The sequence below is a fragment of the Canis aureus genome, chromosome 29, assembly GCF_053574225.1.
Source record: "Canis aureus isolate CA01 chromosome 29, VMU_Caureus_v.1.0, whole genome shotgun sequence".
Lineage (NCBI taxonomy): Eukaryota > Metazoa > Chordata > Mammalia > Carnivora > Canidae > Canis > Canis aureus.
The window spans coordinates 32,768,793-32,788,293 of NC_135639.1; the positions used below are offsets into that span (position 1 = coordinate 32,768,793).

General features: G+C 34.8%; 1 protein-coding gene across 7 annotated transcripts in view; it reads right to left on the reverse strand.

Annotated features, from left to right (window-relative positions):
- The window catches only part of TBC1D12 (TBC1 domain family member 12), a 121,874-nt gene that overhangs the window by 43,279 nt on the left and 59,094 nt on the right, over positions 1-19,501 (reverse strand). For 2 of the 7 annotated variants that reach the window (XM_077878335.1, XM_077878336.1), the window contains 2 exons: positions 19,155-19,278; positions 15,585-15,621 (listed from right to left, as the gene is read on the reverse strand). Coding sequence is in view for 1 of the 7 variants with exons in the window: in XM_077878330.1 (XP_077734456.1) it covers positions 19,155-19,278 (124 nt within the window). In the remaining 6 variants the exon portion in view is untranslated. Of the gene's footprint in view, positions 1-12,711; positions 12,764-15,584; positions 15,622-17,562; positions 17,622-19,154; positions 19,279-19,501 lie in introns of those variants that run through there. The other 5 variants (XM_077878331.1, XM_077878333.1, XM_077878334.1 and 2 more) reach the window with 5 other exon arrangements.

Here is a 19,501-nt window from a genome sequence, read left to right on the forward strand (position 1 = left end):
CAGGAAAGTACTAGTTCTTTTTTTTTTAATTTTTATTTATTTATGATAGAGAGAGAGAGAGAGAGAGGCAGAGACACAGGCAGAGGGAGAAGCAGGCTCCATGCACCGGGAGCCCGATGTGGGATTTGATCCCGGGTCTCCAGGATCGCGCCCTGGGTCAAAGGCAGGCGCCAAACCGCTGCGCCACCCAGGGATCCCCAGTACTAGTTCTTAATACATTATTTTATATACTATATCGTAATCGTTTGAATATGTAATTCAAAACTCAAAGAAGCATTTTATTTTCATCTACATTCCTAAAAATGACACATACGCATACACACATAAACACACTGGCTAATTCTTTACAAAGATAGGGTAAATTCCCACATGTGTATTGGGTAATTCATAGCACCTTTCTTGCTGAAAATAGCCTTTGTGATGATCCCTGACAAAGGGGAAACAAGATAAGCCTAGCTAGCATCACTCCACTGTGCATGAAGGCCACCCTGGACATCAGTACAGAAAGGGGAAATTCAAACAAAAACTGACCGTTAGTTTACAGTGGCTGAGGAGGGCCAAAATTTGTGTGCCAGAGTAGTGAAAAAGAAAGCATTCCACTGAGAAAGAGCTCCAGGAATCTGCATCAGAGTCCTGCTGAGTCTCAGCTGAACACTAACCTTCAATGTGTAAGGCAAAACACAAGACTAGGCAAAAACAGCACCTGGGATAAGAACAATTTTAATTACTGGGGAGCAGTAAGCGAAAGAGTCCCCAGAGCTCACTTAGAGATGAGAAGTATTCACATTCTTACCAACCAAAATGTAAAGTCATCACTGAATACATAGAACATTCAGGAGAGACCTGAACGTTCAGAACCATCTGAAACCATGCAAGTCAGAAAGAATGGAAAAAGCTTTAAAATGCTGAAAGAAAAAATAAAACAACGAGGGGGAAAAAACCTTGTTGACTTAGAATCCCATACCAAGAGAAAATATATTTCAAAAGCAAAAGCATAATAGTAATAGGAGTGCCTAGCTGGCTCAGTTGGTAAAGCATGCAAATCTTGATTTTTGTGTCATGAGTTTAAGGCCCATATTGGGCACAGAGTTTACTCAAAAAAACAAAAACCCAAAAGCATAGTAACATTTTTCAGACAAAAGCTGAAAGAATCTGTTGTCAGTAGACCTGAACTGTATTTAAATGAAAATTTTCAGGCAGAAGGACTGTATCATATGAAAAAAGGGGCTTATACAAAGAAATGAAAAGCATGAAAATAGTAAAATATGGAAAAATATAAAAAGACATTTTGGAAAAGACATAAAGGACAAAAATATAAAAGTCACTTAAACATTTTTCTTAAAAAGATTATTTATTTATTTATTTATTCATGAGAGACACAGAGAGGCAGAGACTTAGGCAGAGGGAGAAGCAGGTTCCCGGGGGGGGGGGGGGGGGGGGGGCGGCTGATTCAGGACTTGATCCCAGGATCCTGGGATCACGACCTAAGCCAAAGGCAGATGCTCAACCGCGGAACCAACAGGTGCCCCTCACTTAAAGGATATTTTTAAAAGATACAGAGCTACTGAAAGCAAAAATATTATCACCGTATGAAGGGGTTTACAGCACAGAAATGAGAAGACAAAGAATGGCAATATGCTGTTGTAAGGTTATTACATCATACACAAAGTGACAAAACACTATTGAGGGTAGACTATGAGAAAGTATCATAAGCCCTACTGCAGCAGTTCTCAACAGTGTCCCAGAGATGCTTTTATTGGGCCTGCAAAGTCAAAACTATATTCATAGTTTGTCAGTGTATTAACATTAGCTCTCCTAGTGCTGAAGTAACATTAAAAAAACTTAACCTGTGGAATCTGACACTGACTCCAAGTAAATAGCGTCAGAAGTGAATTCAATTGTAGAACACCGCACTGCTGTCAAAAGAATTGGTCACCATGCGGGGGGGGGGGGGGGGGAATCCTACCCAGTTGGTGTCAGAAATATTAAGGAGAGAGAGAAAATAGTAGTTTTTCTCGTAAGGAACATGCTGGAAAACACCTGAAAAGTGTACCACTCAAAAGTGTCAAGGTCATAAAAACAAGGAAAAATCGAGAAATTGTCAAAGTCCACAGAGACAAAGAAACATGGTAACAAAATACAATATGGTATTTTATTTTGGATTGGATCCTGAAACAGTAAAAGGATATAAGTAGGAAAACTGGTGAAATCCAAATGAAATCTGGAGTTTAGTTATCAGCAATATACCAATATAAATTCCTTAGTTTTGACAAAGCCCAGAATAATGCTAGTAGAGTTACCATTAATGAAAAATGAATGAATATACAGGAACACTCTGTATTTTCTTCTCAACCTTTCTATAAATCTAAACTTATTCCAATATAATGTTTATTAAAACAAAAAATGATGAAGTGAAGTAACGATTTCAAGAAAAGCAACTGAATAATTATTGTCAATAATAAAAGTCAATCTTTCAAGGGAAATTGAAATTCAGCAAACTTATAAATGCCACCATATGTTTGACAGTTTTCAATAAATTTTTAGATGAAATCAGTGGTGATATTACTATAATTTTTAAATACTGTATAATAAAATATTACATTTAAATGATCTGCAATATGGTAAACCAGTATGTTCCAAATGATCAATGTATGATATTATGAAACCACATGGGGTAAAAACATCCAAAGTGCAGGAGAGAACAATGGATTTTAATATTGCAGAGTTATATATTTTCAGATTCCACAATATAACTTACCTTTAAGATAAGGTACCACTTGATAGTTTGAGTGTGACAAAGAATATCCACAAATAACTAAAAAGGCTTTTAAAATGTTCTTCCCTTTACAAAAAGAAAACCACAGGACCAAAATGGAATCATTTAGACCACACAGGGTTTGATAACTAACCTAACTGCAGTTTTAACCTGCCCGAGAAATGTAGTCTTAATCAGACAGGAATTTTCTGGTCATTACCAAATGGGGTAATCTGTCACATGGGCCCTCTCCATTCTTCCCACCTCCATTCCCCAAGGAAAATGAAGTAATAATCCTCATCATAAGACCCTACAAGGGGTCATCCCTAAAGAAAGGCAACTTGGCCTGAAATAATCCTTTCTTTTATTTTGCTAATAATGTCTTGTCCCACCTTTCTTCCTATAAAAAACTTCCATTTTGTAAAGCTCCTCAGAGCTCCTCGGAGCTATGCTGTGAAAGGGATGCTATGCGATTAATAAACTGCTTAATAAAGCCAATTAGACCTTCACAGTTACTCAACTGAATTTTGTTTTTAACACTATCTACATTATCTGTTTAAGGCCAGATTTTCTTCCCAGATATAAACCAAACAACATATAGCAAGAAACTGAAAGCAAGAATAGATATATAATCTAGCCTTTTATTAAGCCAGACTTCAAAGAAGGGGGAAAAAAGGTAAAACAATGCCACTCTTCCCACCAGTTTTTTTTTTAACAGATTTTTAAAAATACAGTTAACATAAATGTTACTTATGTTAACATGTAATGATTTTACTATTATTATTTTTAAATGAATTAATAAATACTTACACATTTTTCAGTTTTAATTTTGGGTATAGTAATAACTGATAATCATCTTAAGCAAAAATTCTTTGAGGTCTCTAATCACTACAAATCCAAAGGATCTGTGAAACTTAAACACTTGAGAACTGTTGGTCAAATCAATCACTAAAAAACTAAAAGGCATATCTAATAAACTAATAATGGAAATAAAGTGGAGTACTGAAAATACTCACTTAATCCAAAAGAAGGCAGGAAAAGAGGAAAAAAGAAACAAAGGCCAGATGGGACAATTTGAAAAGAAATAGCAAGATGGTAAATTTAAAACAAGTCACATCAATTATGACATTAAATGACACTTATACATAAAAAGCTCAGCATATCAGACAGTATACAATAGATTCAAATACATGTTATATAAGAAACCCACTTTAAAGATGAGTAAAAAAGAATAGAAAAACAAGTATCATGCAACCACTAACTGAAAGCAAGCTTCAGTGGCTAAATTAAAGTCAGACAAAAACTTCATAGGTTGATTCATCAAGAAGACAAAAAAAGCTACATGTGTAGCAAAAGGAAAAACAGCAAAGTAGATTGTGGTGATTTTATTATTCCTCTTTCAGTAATTCACAGAATAAACAGAAAATCAGCAAATTATACAGGACTTGAAAAACACTATCTAGTAAGACCTAATTGACATTTATATAACTCACTGCCAAAATCTGCAGAATGCACAATCTTTTCAAGTGCAGAAGGAATATTCACTAAAACAAGCTCTGTCTGACACATAAAACAAGTCTCAAATTAAAAAAGACTGTAATTGCATAATGTATATTATATGACCGTAACAGAATTAAATTAGAAATCATTTACAGAAACTTATCTGGCAAATTGTGAAATATTAGAAAATTAAAATGATAAACTTATAAATAATCATTAGTTAAAGAAAAAGAGAAAACATTTGAAATGAAAATACTGAAACTTGTGGAATACAGCTAAAGCATGGCTAGAGGGAAATTTATACCTTAATAACATCTGTTGTTTCCTGATTTGTTAATTTTAGCCATTCTGACTGGTGTGAGGCAGTATCTCATTGTGGTTTTGATTTGTATTTCCCTGATGCAGAGTGATGTTGAACATTTTTTCATGTGTCTGTTGGTCGTTTGTATGTCTTCTTTGGAGAAATGTCTGTTCACGTATCTCTGCCCATTTTGATTGGATTATTTGTTCTTTGGGTATTGAGTTTGATAAGTTCTTCATAGATTTTGATTATTAACTGAAAGGAACTATTTTGAAATAACTAGAGCATCTGTTTTCCTTAAAAAGGTTCGTTCTCAGAAGAAACTATTTTATCAGAGAGTAATCTGTTGGGGTTTTATCAAAGCCTAATTTACCTGGGGGGAAGGAAACACCCAACTTCAGCCCACTCTAGCCATCCTCTCCCACCTAAGGGGAGATGGAGACTAAGACATACTGGTAAAGTTCACAATCCAAAGACACAAAATCATCAAAAGACTGAGGTTTAATCATAAGAGTATAGAACTTTCCCTCCCCAAGCCACCTTACTACTATATTACTAAGGGTCTATTTATCTATTTACTATAGTTCCTTTTACTCAGCATATTGTGTCCATCTTTCAATAAAAAGTTGTAAGGCATAATAAAAAGCAAAAAACAGTTTAAAGAAACTGAATGAGCATCAGAATCAGAGTCAGATATGGCAGGAATGTTAGAACTAGTAGACAAAGAATTTTTAAATACAATGATTGATATGTAAAGGTATTAATGAAAAAAGTAAACATGCAAGAACAGATGGACAATATAAGAGAAAGAGAAATCTTAAGAATGAAAAAATGTGAAAGATAAAAAAATAAACCTACAACAGAAATGAAGAGTGCATTTTCTTAAAGATTTTATTTATCCATTCATGAAAGAAACAGAGAGGCAGAGACATAAGCAGAGGGAGAAGCAGGCTCCCCATAAGGAACCTGATGTGGGACTCGATCACAGGACCCTGGGATCATGACCTGAGCCAAAGAAGATGCTCAACCACTGAGCCACTCAGGTATCCCCGAAGAATGCTTTTAATAGGCTCATTAGTAGATAGGACTATCTACCAGCTGAGAAAAGAATCTCTGAGCTTAAAGATATCTCAATAGAAACCTCTAAAACTGACATAGAGAACAGACTAGGGGAAAAAAAAAAAAAAAAAAAAAAAGAGTATCCAAGGACTATGGGACAACTACAAAAGTATTTATGTGTAATGGAATATTAAAAGGAGCAAATTTCCCCAAATTAATGTCAACCACCAAACTACAGATCATCAAACAGAATAAAGGCCCCCCCCTAAAAAAAAAAAACTATGCTTAGGCAGATCATATTTAAATTGCAAAAAAACAAAGATAAAGAAAAAAATCTTGAAAGAAGCCACGGAAGGAAAAAATAATCTCTTTCCCTATAGAGAAGCCAAGATAAGAATTACATTCAACTTCTCAGAAACCATACAAGAAGAAACAAGAAACATTTAAAGTGTTGAAAGAAAAAAATGCAATGACCTGAAATTTTGTATTTTGTGAAATGATCCTTCAAAAGGAAATTATTATTATTATTATTATTTTAAAGATTTTATTTATTTATCCATGAGATACAGAGAGAGAGTCAGAGAGAGAAGCAGGCTCCTCCCAGGGAGCCCGATGTGGGACTAAATCCCAGGACAGGGATCATGCCCTGAGCCGAAGGCAGACGCTCAACTGCTGAGCCACCCAGGCATCCCTCAAAAGCAAATTAAATAAATATAAAAATAAAGATTAAAAGAAAATTGAAGGGATCTGCTACCTAGATCTGCCTTGCAAGAAATGTTAAAAGAAGCTCTTTAGAGAGGAGGAAAATCATATAGGTCAAAAACTTTTTTTGAATACAAAGAAAGGAAGAGCATCAGGAAGAAACATATAAAGGTAAAATAAAGGTTTTTATTTTTATTATTCTTAACTGATCTAATAGATAACAGTTGGTTCAAAATAATGATATATTCAATTACAAATGCATTTATATATATATATGCGTGTGTGTGTGTGTGTGTGTGTGTATGTGTATATACATACATCCATAATTATACGTGCTTACATACAAGTGAAATGAATGACAGCAAGGATACAGGGGATGGAAGGGGGGAATTTGTGTCTTTAAAGATTTTTATTTGAGAGAGAGAAAGAGAGATGCACAGTGGGAAGGGGCAGAGGAAGACAGAGAAGCAGACTCCTAGTTGAGCAGGAAGCCTGATGCAGGGCTCAATCCCAGGACCCAGGGATCATAACCCAAGCCAAAATCAGATGCTTAACTGACTAAGCCACCTAGACACCCTGGGAATTTTTTACTATAAGGTACTCGCAGTTCCTGTGAAATAGTATAAGTTATTTGAAAATGAATTTGGATTAGCTGTAAATGAAATCATATTGCAAACTCTAGGACAAACACTAATGAAATTTTTAAAGGAAGTATAACTGATATGCTAAGACTAGAAATTAGAATAAATTTTTTTATTAAAACAACAAAGGGCAGCAAAAGATTAGAAGACAAAAAGAGGTATGAAGAACAAGATACTAATCCAAACAACATCGACAATCATTTCAAATATGAATGATCTAAATATACCAAAAAAAGAAGTGGGATCGGGCAGCCTGGGTGGCTCGGCAGTTTAGCGTGGGGTTTAGCCCAAGGCATGATCCTCGGGACCCAGGATAGATTCCCACGTCAGGCTCCCTGCATGGAGCCTGCTTCTCCCTCTGCCTGTGTCTCTGCCTCTCTCTCTCTCTCTCTCTCTGTCTCTCATGAATAAATAAATAAAATCTTAAAAAAAATAAAGAAGTGGGATCAAAAAATAAGAGCTAACAATGTCTACAAGAAATCTACTTAAATATAAAGACATTTATAAATTAAATGTAAAGGGACAGAAAAAGACATACCATGCTAAGACATAAAGTAGAAATAGCTATATTAATTTCAGAAAGAGCAAACTTCAGAGAAAGAAAAGTTATCAGGGATATAAAAAAGAGGCATTATATAATGATAAAGGGGTCAATATTCCAAGAAGACATAAAAATCCTTAATGTGTATGCACTGAACAATAGATATCAAAATTTTGAAGCAAAAAGTGAAAAAACTATAGGAGAAAACAGATGAATCCACTATTATATGTAGAGGCTCCAAACCCCACTATCAGAATTGACAGACCCAGGAGGCAGAAAAATCAATGAAGACACAGCTTCCAGTTAGGCTAAGAAAAAAGAAAAGAGAAAGAGACAAAAACTACAAATATCAGAAATCAAAGATGGAACACTACAGATCTGATGGTCATTAAAGGAATATTATGAACAACCAGATGCCCATAAATTTGGTAACTCAGATGTAATGGATCAATTTTTTAAAGATACAATCTGCTAAAACTCATAAGAAATAGATAATCTGAAAAGCTTATTATCTGTTTAAAAAAACTGAATCAGCCTAATAACTCTGGAAAGAAAAGAAAGAAAGAAAGGAAGGAGAAGCAAGAGAAAAGAAGGCAAGGAAAGAGAGAAGGAGGACTGAATCAGTAATTACCTTCCAAAACAGAAAGCACCTGGCTCAGATGGCTTCACTGGTGAATTCTACCAAACATATAAGGAAGAAATTATACCAATTTTCTAATCTCTTCCAGAAGACAGAAGAAGGAGTATTACTGGGATCCCTGGGTGGCGCAGTGGTTTAGCGCCTGCCTTTGGCCCACGGCGCGATCCTGGAGACCCGGGATCGAATCCCACGTCGGGCTCCTGGTGCATGGAGCCTGCTTCTCCATCAGCCTATGTCTCTGCCTCTCTCTCTCTCTCTCTCTCTCTCTCTCTGTGACTATCATAAATAAATAAATTTTTTTTAAAAAAGGAGTATTACTTCCTAACTTAATCTATGAAGCCAGCATTATCCTAATATCAAAACATGCAAAAAGACACCATAAGAAAATTATAGACCAATAACTCACATGAATATTGATGCAAATATCCTCCATGAAATATTAGCAAATTGAATCCAACAATGTCTAAAAAGGATTATACACAACAACCAAGGGGAATTTATTTACCCCAGGTATGCAAGGCTGACTGACTCAACATTTTAGAGTCAATTAATATAATCCATCATATCAACAGGCTAAAGAAAAACCAAATGATCATATAAATACAGAAAAAGTATTTGACAAAATTCAACACGTTCCTAACAAAAACTCAGTAAACTAGGAATTAAAGGATACTTTCTCAACCTGATAAATAATATCTACTAAAAATCTGTAGCTAGTAATAGCACAGTGACAGGTGGTAGCTATACTATGGTGAGCACAGCATAACATAACTATCAATTCATTATGTTGAACACTTGAAACTAATGTAACATTGTGTCAACTATATTGCAATAAAAATAAATTTAAAAAATAAAATTTAAAAAGAAAAAAGTTATCCCAAAGAAATGATCAGAGATATAATGGAACAACACACACACACACACACACACACACACACACACACACACTTTTTTAAATAATAGCAAAAAAAAAAAAATCTGGACCTAGTATATCTAATGGTGAGAAACTCAAAGTTTTGTTACTACAATCAAGAACACAAGTATATATCCCCTCCCACCATTGCCTGTCAACATTAAATAGAAGTCCTACTTCATGCAATATAACAAGAAAAGGAAATAAAAAGTATACTGATAGAGAAGGAAAAAATAAAAACTCTCTTTGTTTGCAGATGCCATGATTATCATTGTAGAAAATCTGAACAAATCAACAAACTCCTGGAACTAACAAGAGATTATAGCAAGGTTGCAGGATATAAGGAAAGCCAATTGCTTTCCTATTTGTCAGCAATAAACATATGGAATTTGAAATTTAAAATGCATTTATACATAAGCATCCAAAAGAATGATATAGGCATAAATCTAACAAAATATGTACATGATCTACAAGTGGAAATCTATAAAACTCTGTTGAAAGATATCAAAAAGAACAAAATAAATGGGGAGATACGATATGTTTTTAGTCAGGAAGAGTCAGTATTGACAAGAGGTCAGTTCTTCTCAAATTTATTAATTCAACATAATCTCAATCAAAATACTAGGAAGTTATTTTGTGGGTATTAACAAAGTGATTCTAAAGTTTATAGATAGAGGCAAAAGACCCAGAATAGCAAACTTAATATTGAAGGAGACAAATAAAGGTAGAAGATTGATACTACCTGTCTTCAAGACTTACTATAAAACTGCAATAATCAAGATAGTGTGGTGCTGACAAAAGAAAAGACAAATATATCAATGGGACAGAACAGACAGCTTAGAAATAGACCCACATAAATACAGTCAACTAGTCTTTGACAAAAGAGCAAAGGCAACAAAATCAAACAAAGACAGTCTTGTCAACAAACGGTGAATAACTGGACATCCACATGCAAAAAAAATGAATTTAGATACAGACTTTTATCATTCATAAAAATTAACTCAATAGGGAAGCCTGGGTGGCTCAGTGGTTGAGTGTCTGCCTTTGGCTCAGGGCAAAGGGTCCTGGAATCAAGTCCCACATCAGGTTCCTTGCAGGGAGCCCGCTCCTCCCTCTGCGTCTCTCATGAATAAATAAATTAAAATCTTAAAAAAAAAAAAAAAAAACTCAATAGACGTTAAAAAAAAACAACAACAAAAAATACCCAACTATAAAACTCCTAGAAGACAGGAAAAAACCTAAATGACCTTGGTCATGATGATAATTTTTCTGTAACACCAAAAGAACAATCCATGAAAGAAATCAGTGAGAAACAGAACTTGATTAAAATGAAAAACTTCTGCTTTGTTAAAGATGCTGTAAGAAAATGAGAAGACAAGCCACAAACTGGCAGGAAATACTTGCAAAAAATGTATCTGATACAGAACTATTAGACAAAATATACAAAAAACTCTCAAAAGTCTACTGAGTTCTGTTCTTCTTATACATATATATGAAAAATTTACCTATTTATAGAGAAAGTGTGAACAAGCAAGTGTGGGAGATGCAGAGGGAAAGGAAGAGAATCTCTAGTAGACTCCCTCCCTACTTATCAGCACAGAGCCCAACATAGGGCTCAATTTGACGAATGAGATGACCTGAGCCAAAATCAAAAGTTGGACACTTAATTAATTGACTGAGCCACCGAGATGCCTTGTCCTTACTGTTATAAAATGAACAATCCAGTTAAAAAATGGCAAAAGATCTGAAGAGATACCTTATTAAAGAAGATATATAGTAAACATAAGATGCTCCACCTCATATGTTAATAGGGAATTGAAAGTTAAAACAACAATAGGATACTACTACATGCCTATTAGAATGCCCAAAATCCAAAACACTGACAACACCAAATGCCGATGAGGATGAGGAGCAATAGAATTCTCATTTACTGCTGATGGGAATGAAAAATGGTACATCCACTTTGGAATACAGTTTAGCTATTTATTATAAAACTAAACATATATTTACAATATGATCCAGCAATCAGAATCCTTGGCATTTACCCAAATGAAATGAAAACTTATATCCATAAAAAAATTGCAGATGTTTATAGCAGCTTTATTCATTAATGAATAAAGTGAAATTATGATACTATAGTGTCATTATACATTTGTCAAACTCTTCAAATGTACACAACGCCAGGAGTATACCCTAATGTAAACTATGGACTTTGGATGATTATGATGTGTCAGTGTAGATTCACTGATTGTTAACAAAGGTACAAAACAGTGGTATAGGAAATCAACAGCATGGAAGTTTGTGCCTGTGTGGGACAGGAGGTATACAGAAATTCTCTATACTTTTTGCTCAATTTTGTTATGAATCCAAAAATACTCTAAAGAAGTTTATCAATTAGGGACACCTGGGTGGCTCAGTGGTGGAGCATCTGCCTTTGGCTCAGGGCATGATCCTGCGTCTGGGGATCGAGCCCCACATTGGGCTCCCTGCATGAAGCCTGCTTCTCTCTCTGCCTGTGTGTGTCTCTGACTCTCTCTCTCTCTAATGAATAAATAAATAAATCTTTAAAAAATATATATATGCAAATCAAATCCAGCAACATACAAAATGAATGATGACTTTGACTAATTGCGAGTTTATCCCAGGAATGAAAAGTTGATTTAATAATCAAAAACGGTTTTTTTTAAAAAAAATATTTTATTTATATATTCATGAGAGATAGAGAGAGAGGTACAGACACAGGCAGAGGGAGAAGCAGGCTCCATTCCATGCAGGGAGCCTGACATGGGACTTGATCCCAGATCTCCAGAACCACACCTTGAGCTGAAGGTGGCGCCAAACCGCTGAGCCACCCGGGCTGCCCCCAAAAATGTTTTCAACTTAATAAGAAAAATGGCCAAAACAGACGGCATCTGAGCTCTGCTCATCTTAAAGGAAGAAAAAACTAGATAGCTAGTACCATCAGGTACCTGAGAGACATAAATTAAAATCTCTCAAGGATGATAGCCTTCAAGTTGTTTTCTATATATATGTTCCAAATATTATATCCAATACCCAAGCAAAGGTAACTAGGCATGCAGAGATAAAGTAGCATCTAACAAAAACTAGCAGAGGGGCATCTGGGAGGCTCAGTTGGTTAGGCCCCCAACTCTTGAATTTAAGCTCAGGTCAACTCTTGATTTTAGCTCAGGTCATAAGTTGGGAGCCTCATGTGGAACTTGGCACCCGGAAAGGAGTCTGCTTGAGATTCTCTCTCCTTTTCCCTCTGCCCCTCCCCCTATTCATACCTGCTTTCTCTCTCTCTCTCTCTCTCTCTCTCGCACGCGCGAGTAAAATAGTCTTAAAAAAAAAACTAGCAGAAATAATTTTCAATATAAACAGACCTACAGGGATCCCTGGGTGGCGCAGCGGTTTAGCGCCTGCCTTTGGCCCAGGGCGCGATCCTGGAGACCCGGGATCGAATCCCACATCGGGCTCCCGGTGCATGGAGCCTGCTTCTCCCTCTGCCTGTGTCTCTGCCTCTCTCTCTCTCTCTCTCTCTCTCTCTCTCTCTCTGTGTGACTATCATAAATAAATTAAAAAAAATAAAAAAAAACAGACCTACAGAATTTGCAGACACTGGAGTTATCAGACACAGGCTATGAAACAACTATACTCACTATGTTTAAGGAGATAAAGGCCAAGCTTGAAATTTCAGCAGGGAACTGTAAACTGTAAAAAGTGATATAGCAGATTTGAAAAAGAGCCAACTAGAAACACAAGAATTGAAAAACACAAATCTGACATTAGGAACTCAATGTATGGGGCTGTATTTTTAACACATTCTCTAGGTAATCCACTGTATTTAGCAACCAGAATCATAGACTATTACAATAAATCTTAATATCCTTGTTTGCCAACCCACTCTTTTCTAATTTAGTTTATATAATACCTCCAGAATTACTTTTCTAATATATGAATTTGATGTCTCAGTACCTTATTTAAAAGTATTTTGGATAAAACCCAACTCTCTAATCTTGTGGCTAATGACCTTTCACCATCTATCCTATATCCCTGATATACTGGCCTACTAACTAAACAAATCTTGTTGATTCCTGCTTGCTTGTTCAATTTCCTCTTTCTGGAATGGCCTTCCCCATCTTGTCTACCTTATAAACTCCTACTAGTTAGCATACTTCAGAAGACAATATGAAAGAATAGTACTTTCTTTCATATGTGTACTCTTCATACTTTGTTGACAAAGTACTACAGCACTCAAAATCATTAAAATTATATATAAAGCTTTGCCTTGCCTCATAGTTATACTAGAATAATTCAAAGACTAGGACTCATATTTATTTACATCCCAAGAACTCAAGCCATACCTATTATATAATACATGTCAATGTATGTTGAATTATGCATTTATTGAAACAAAAGCCAGACAATCTTAGAGAAGAATCTTAGAATCTGTTCAAGAATTTTATCCTTCAATTTCTGCTAGAGAAAAGGCTTAGAGTTTGCTAACATGAAGTCACATGGTGAGCTGGTAGCAGAATGGTATTCTGCGACACTTTGATGCTGTGGGCCCTGTAGCTAAAGATACCTACCAGAAAGAAGGTGACTAGGACGGCAATGTGAGAAAAGATCAGACTATGGGTTCAAAGGGAGGGTAGCCAGAGTCTTTGAATAGCTTCTTAAAGAAGTAAAATACTGAACTGGGGAGAAGAAAGAATAAAATAGGAGCTTCTCTTCCAAAGATAACATGAAAACCAAAAGAGCCTGACATAAACCTACTTGACTTTGAATTTCAATAGACAGTGAGAACACCTCTCCTAAAGGAGTTAATGTTAAAGCTGCATCAATAAGTAAACCCTCATATTTCTATATGCTATGAATAGTTTATAGATAGCCAGAATATTATTTCAGAAATGGAAGTAACTCCCCATGTAGACAGACCTCCCTACCACCTCAAGACCATGCCTGCCCAAGATAAAGAGGCTCTCTTACACAACTTGATCCAAGAGCCAGGGAAACCATCAAGCTTGGAGCAGAGAGGATAAAGCCAATTATGATGCCTTTACTGACTCTAAATTTTATTCCAGAGTCTGTGAATCAGGAGAAATAAAATCCATCGCATAACTAAACCTTAAATGATACCTTGGGACAAAACATTTCATGACCCTTTGGCATACAGGAATACCTTAGTAAACTTCATTTTGGTATAGTTATTAGAACAATTTTGTTTGTTTCATCTAATTTGATGCCTAATGTAATATTCAAGTCTAACATAAAGACAAAATAAAACTTTTAATATAACTTTGACACAAACTGAATTTACAGAATCAAATAACAAGTAGTCAGTATTTTCAGACTATAACCCTTTTCCAAGTCTCTGTCTCTGAGATCAAAAAAACTTTCCTCCAAATCCTGCACAGTTCAATTTGTGAGAATTTTCTGCTTTTATTCTTTTAGTTTTCTTCAACTAAAGTAAGCTTTCTCTTAAGGCTTATACTTTTCTCCTCTCCAAGAAGCACAGGCTGAGCTATTATGAATGCCTTTCTCAGACCATACAAATTAACTTCTATGAAATCAGTTTATTAACAATGAGGAAGAAAGACAATTAATTTATCATTAACTATAAAACAAAGAACACACATGCAGCTGGAAAGGTAGTTACTGACTACCTTCTCAAGGTGACATTACCTAGGTAAACAAAAGTGAAAATGAAACACACAAGGGTGTAACAATTTTAAGGACTCTTCAAAAATAAATTCTGAACATAGTCTAGCCCCTCCACAATTTAACCACAAATAAGGAAGTAGGTACTTTTTGCACTACTCAAATTTTACACTGAAGGTACCTATATTTAAGCATAATTAAAGCCAACAAACTGTTTTCAAGTATTCTAATGCTGCACACACCAATCAAGTTATTAACCACAATATTAAACTCTAACACCTTCACAATGTTGTATATTTAAGTATTGCTCACAAAGCACACATATTCTAGTCCTTTTCATAATGTTATTGTTCCTGCAGTAAAACATTTCAAAGGCAATGGCTTAACTGAGGAAAGTGACCTACTCTTTTAGATTTTTAATACATTTTGAAGTGCTCAGATTAAGAGTTCAGTTAGTATCTTAAAACTTTTTTTCCCTTACCTGTCAAAAGCTTTGTGAAAGTGATTCAACCTCTCAACTGAAACTTCACTCAGAAAAAGGAGTGATGAAAAACTGGAAACATCATCTAAGTACTATAACCTCATTCACTTATTTCAAGATGCCAATATAAAAACAGTATCCAGCAAAAAAAAATCTGTCAGTTTGACATAAATAGGGTATATTCAATCTAGATTGCAATCATGTTACAATTATACATAACATGGCTTATTTGTAATCATTCTTACTTGCAGTTTGGAGGTCATAAGACAATGTAGCTACACTCCAACTTTGGCCAATTAATTTAGAAAAACCAAAAACTTAGGTCAATTGAATACAATATAACTGAAATACTATTTATAATTAATAGATGCAATTCTTAATATGGCTCACCAACTGGTTCAAAAGGCCACAAGCAGGAATTTCACACCTGCAAGAGAACACATGTGATAATCCTCATAAAATAATATTATGAATATTCATATGATTTGGGAATTGATTCAAGTTAAATGCCAAACATAAGTTTGACTTTGCTGTTACCCTAAAATGATTTTTATGTTGCTTTATCCTAACATGAAAGCACTATAATTGATCAGAACTTTAATAAATTTACTATAATAAAAATTTAAAAAATAACCTACAAATATCTTTCACTTATGAACTTCATGTATCTCTGAAAAGCCAAGGGTGCAAAACATGTAAATATAAATAAAGCAAAAAAAATTATATAGAGTAATATCCTGTACTTAAAATTAATTATAAAAATATAGATAACACCACATATGTAAAAATATACACATACAATTATATGTGCTTCCACACAAAAAGTGAATTTTAAAAGGCCTAAAAATGTGAGGGGGAAGTGAAATGAAACATATCTTCCTATAATGTTTTATACTTTATAGAGAATGCAATCATGTGTTAATTGTGTAATTAATAATTTAGGAAAAAAGTTTATAAATAAAATCTTACTTTTCCATACAGTTACTTTATAATCTTATAGATCTTTCCACTAAAAAGAAAATTCTGGCCCAATAATATAATCATACTTAAGAATATATCAACTCCTTTCTGAATATCTGCTTTAAAAAATTATTATCCTATGAGATACTACTCCTCCTCTAATCTCTCAGTAAAACTTACTATTATGCCAATCAAAAAGCAAGTAAGGAATCCTTAGAAAGCCCAGCAGAATGTACTTTTGTTTTGTACTTTTAGCACTGCCTCACTTTTTCAGGTACTTTTACACTGGAATTACTAAGCAACCTTCATTTTCTATAGCCTGAATAGCATAAAGCCCTGCCCTAAAACATGAAAGATGTGTTCTGAGGAGCCTGGGTGGCTCGGCCCATTAAGCATCTGCCTTCAGCTCAGGTCATGATCCCAGAGTTCTAGGATCAAATTCTGTGTTGGGCTCCCTGCCTAGTAGGGAATATGCTTCTCCCTCTCCCTCTGCTCCTCCCAGCACCCTCCCTCTCCCTGCTCCTGCTCTCTCTCTCTCAAATAAATAAATTAAATATTTTTTTAAAAAAAGAAAATAAAGACATGCCCTAACATTCCTCACGTCTTTACTGGTAATACTTTCACTTTTTATTTCTGACTCTGAACATATAGCATTCATTCAAAAGGAGTAAATGGTAAAGGATCTCAAATATACTTTTATATTCATTAATATTTTACAGTTTAAAAGTCAGGGCTGTGGAAACAACAGAGACACAAAGTTATAAATTTGCTGTTACTATTAAAAGAAAATCATGCCCACTTTGAAAATGACAACTGCAGGAAAAAGGGGAGCGAAGTCAGACAAATGAGGATGAGAGAACATACACAGAAATAGGGAAAGAAAAAGCAGACAGGGAGATGCAGAAATAGGTTCCATCCAAAGGGAGATTACATATTTTGAGGGTGGAAAAGGATCAGAAGAAAAAAGACTTCACTATCTACCAGACCTCCCAGCAAACAAACAATCATGGAAAAGGCACCAAAATACACACTAGTACCTCCACATTGCTGGAACATTCAAAAACTAAAAGTAGCAGGTAGGAGATAACATCATTTGTAAAAGGCCAGACAAAGGACTATAGAGGAGAGCAACTGCATTTAAACTCCACTCTCTCTTCCCACATAAAAATAAGAGTTGTTTTTTCCCTGAGCACTCATCAAATTTTCACACAATATATATGAAAAAGAAAGAATGTGGTCTTAACTTTCCAAAATGAAAACTAATTAAAACGTATACAGCATATAAGTAAACAGAAAATTATCCAACCAGTAATTTAGAGACCTATGGCAGAATGTTAGTTTACATAAAGATATAAAAGTATGCACATGCATATTTAACATAAACTATCATAAAGTCAAGAATACAAACCTTCAATAGCAAGACCACTGTTTTGCCTCTAGAGGGCGAACTTGGTCTTCTGAAAAACTCTAGACAAGAAAAGTTACTTTCAGACTTTATAAAAAAGTTAAAATTTAAGATGTTGAGATAGCAAAAATTCCTAGTTTCTTGGTTAACAGTACCCTTAGAGTACCAATAATTTTTTTCACAACTTCCCCTAAACCAACAGAAATGCCTAAATATTCTGTTTAATAAATAGTTATGTCCAACAATTTAATAAGGATTTCTGTCCTAACACTTAGTAGTCATTTGAAAAAATAATACATATAAATTGAAGGGAAAAAGGTTTTCATTCTTAAATAACCACAATTACTTATTAGGCATGTATGCTTGTGGTGCACTCTAATTTTACAAATCTTGAAATCAGACTGGACACGATCACGCTCATTTCCTGTTGAACACTGATCTTTGCATAGTATCTGATTTTCATCACAGCAATCTCAGAAAACCAGATTCACAAAGATATGCCAGAAAAAAAACATAATGCCATTTAATGTTGAAATTGTGTATAATCTGAAGATAATGGTCTGTGCTGTATCCCAACACACGTGGAATATCAATGAGTCTGCCACTGTTCCCCTCTGCATTAGCTGCAGCACATGGGGTACCTGGGCTCACAGGCTGCAAAACACAACACTACAGTTCTAAGTCCCAGCACCTTTATAAACTAGTCAATATTTTAATTGTAAATAAAATTAACTACAACAAAGTTTTTAAAGATCTAAAAATTTTCTTGTATTACTTGGGAAACCAGTTTCTCTTTAAGCAATAAGAGGCACTATTAAATCCTTAATGGAAGATTGAAAGATATTTTATCCAATTTGAATGATGATTATTGTCTTAATGTGATTATTTTTATACATGATGATTGTGTTGAATCTGAAAAACTCCGAATGGGAAGGAGAGAAACAGGAAATGCAGTATATACATATCTCCTGAGCAACAACTTCTCAGAACTTAAAAATGCCTGTAAATTGATCCAGTCTCACTGATATCCTAGTACTAATGGAGTCAAGTTTTAAGAGCCAAATATCTAAAATTCTTAAGAGCTTCAGAATATGGATATTAATACAGATAGTAGAAGAACTGGCTCCAAAATTACTAGAAACAGATTATATACCCACCCATCTCACAAAGTCCTTGGTTTAGGCAGAACACTAGAAAAGTGATCAAAAACAGAGTTCAACCTCAAAATTTACTCAGTTTTTGCTTTCTGTTTCATCAATTGACAATTCTGCACCACTGGCAACCATATGCCACTAGAAATCAAAGTATGTGGTAAGAGTGCTTAGCTAAGAAGAACGAAACAAAAAAGCCAAAAAGCTCTGCAAGGAAAAACTAGGGTGAAAAAAACCAATGTTCTATCACTTTAGAGAATTTTCACAACCATAAAAGATAACTGAAAATATGTGCATGATTAAAAAAAAATTTACATTACTACAAATATCTAATAATCCCCCAATTTTTTATGTAGAAAAAGTATGAATGAAAGTGGAATATGATTAGTTATCAAAAAATATTTGAAACACTAAGACAAACCACATGGCTATATTAGTACTTACCTGTTGAATGATTTTGGAAGTTTTCTGAAGATTCTCTCTGGGAGGGACTTTACCAAATAATTTCCAACCAGGAGCACTATGGACAACTGATTTGAGTTCCTTTGTCCTTTTTGGAAAAAGGTTTCTGAAACACAAAAAAGTTACATGAATTGTGTTTCTGGTAACCAGAGGACTACTTAATATTTTTTTTTAAAGATTTATTTATTTATTTATGATAGACATAGAGAGAGAGGGGCAGAGACACAGGAGGAGGGAGAAGCAGGCTCCATGCCGGGAGCCCAACGTGGGACTTGATCCTGGGACTCCAGGATCACACCCTGGGCCAAAGGCAGGCGCTAAACCGCTGA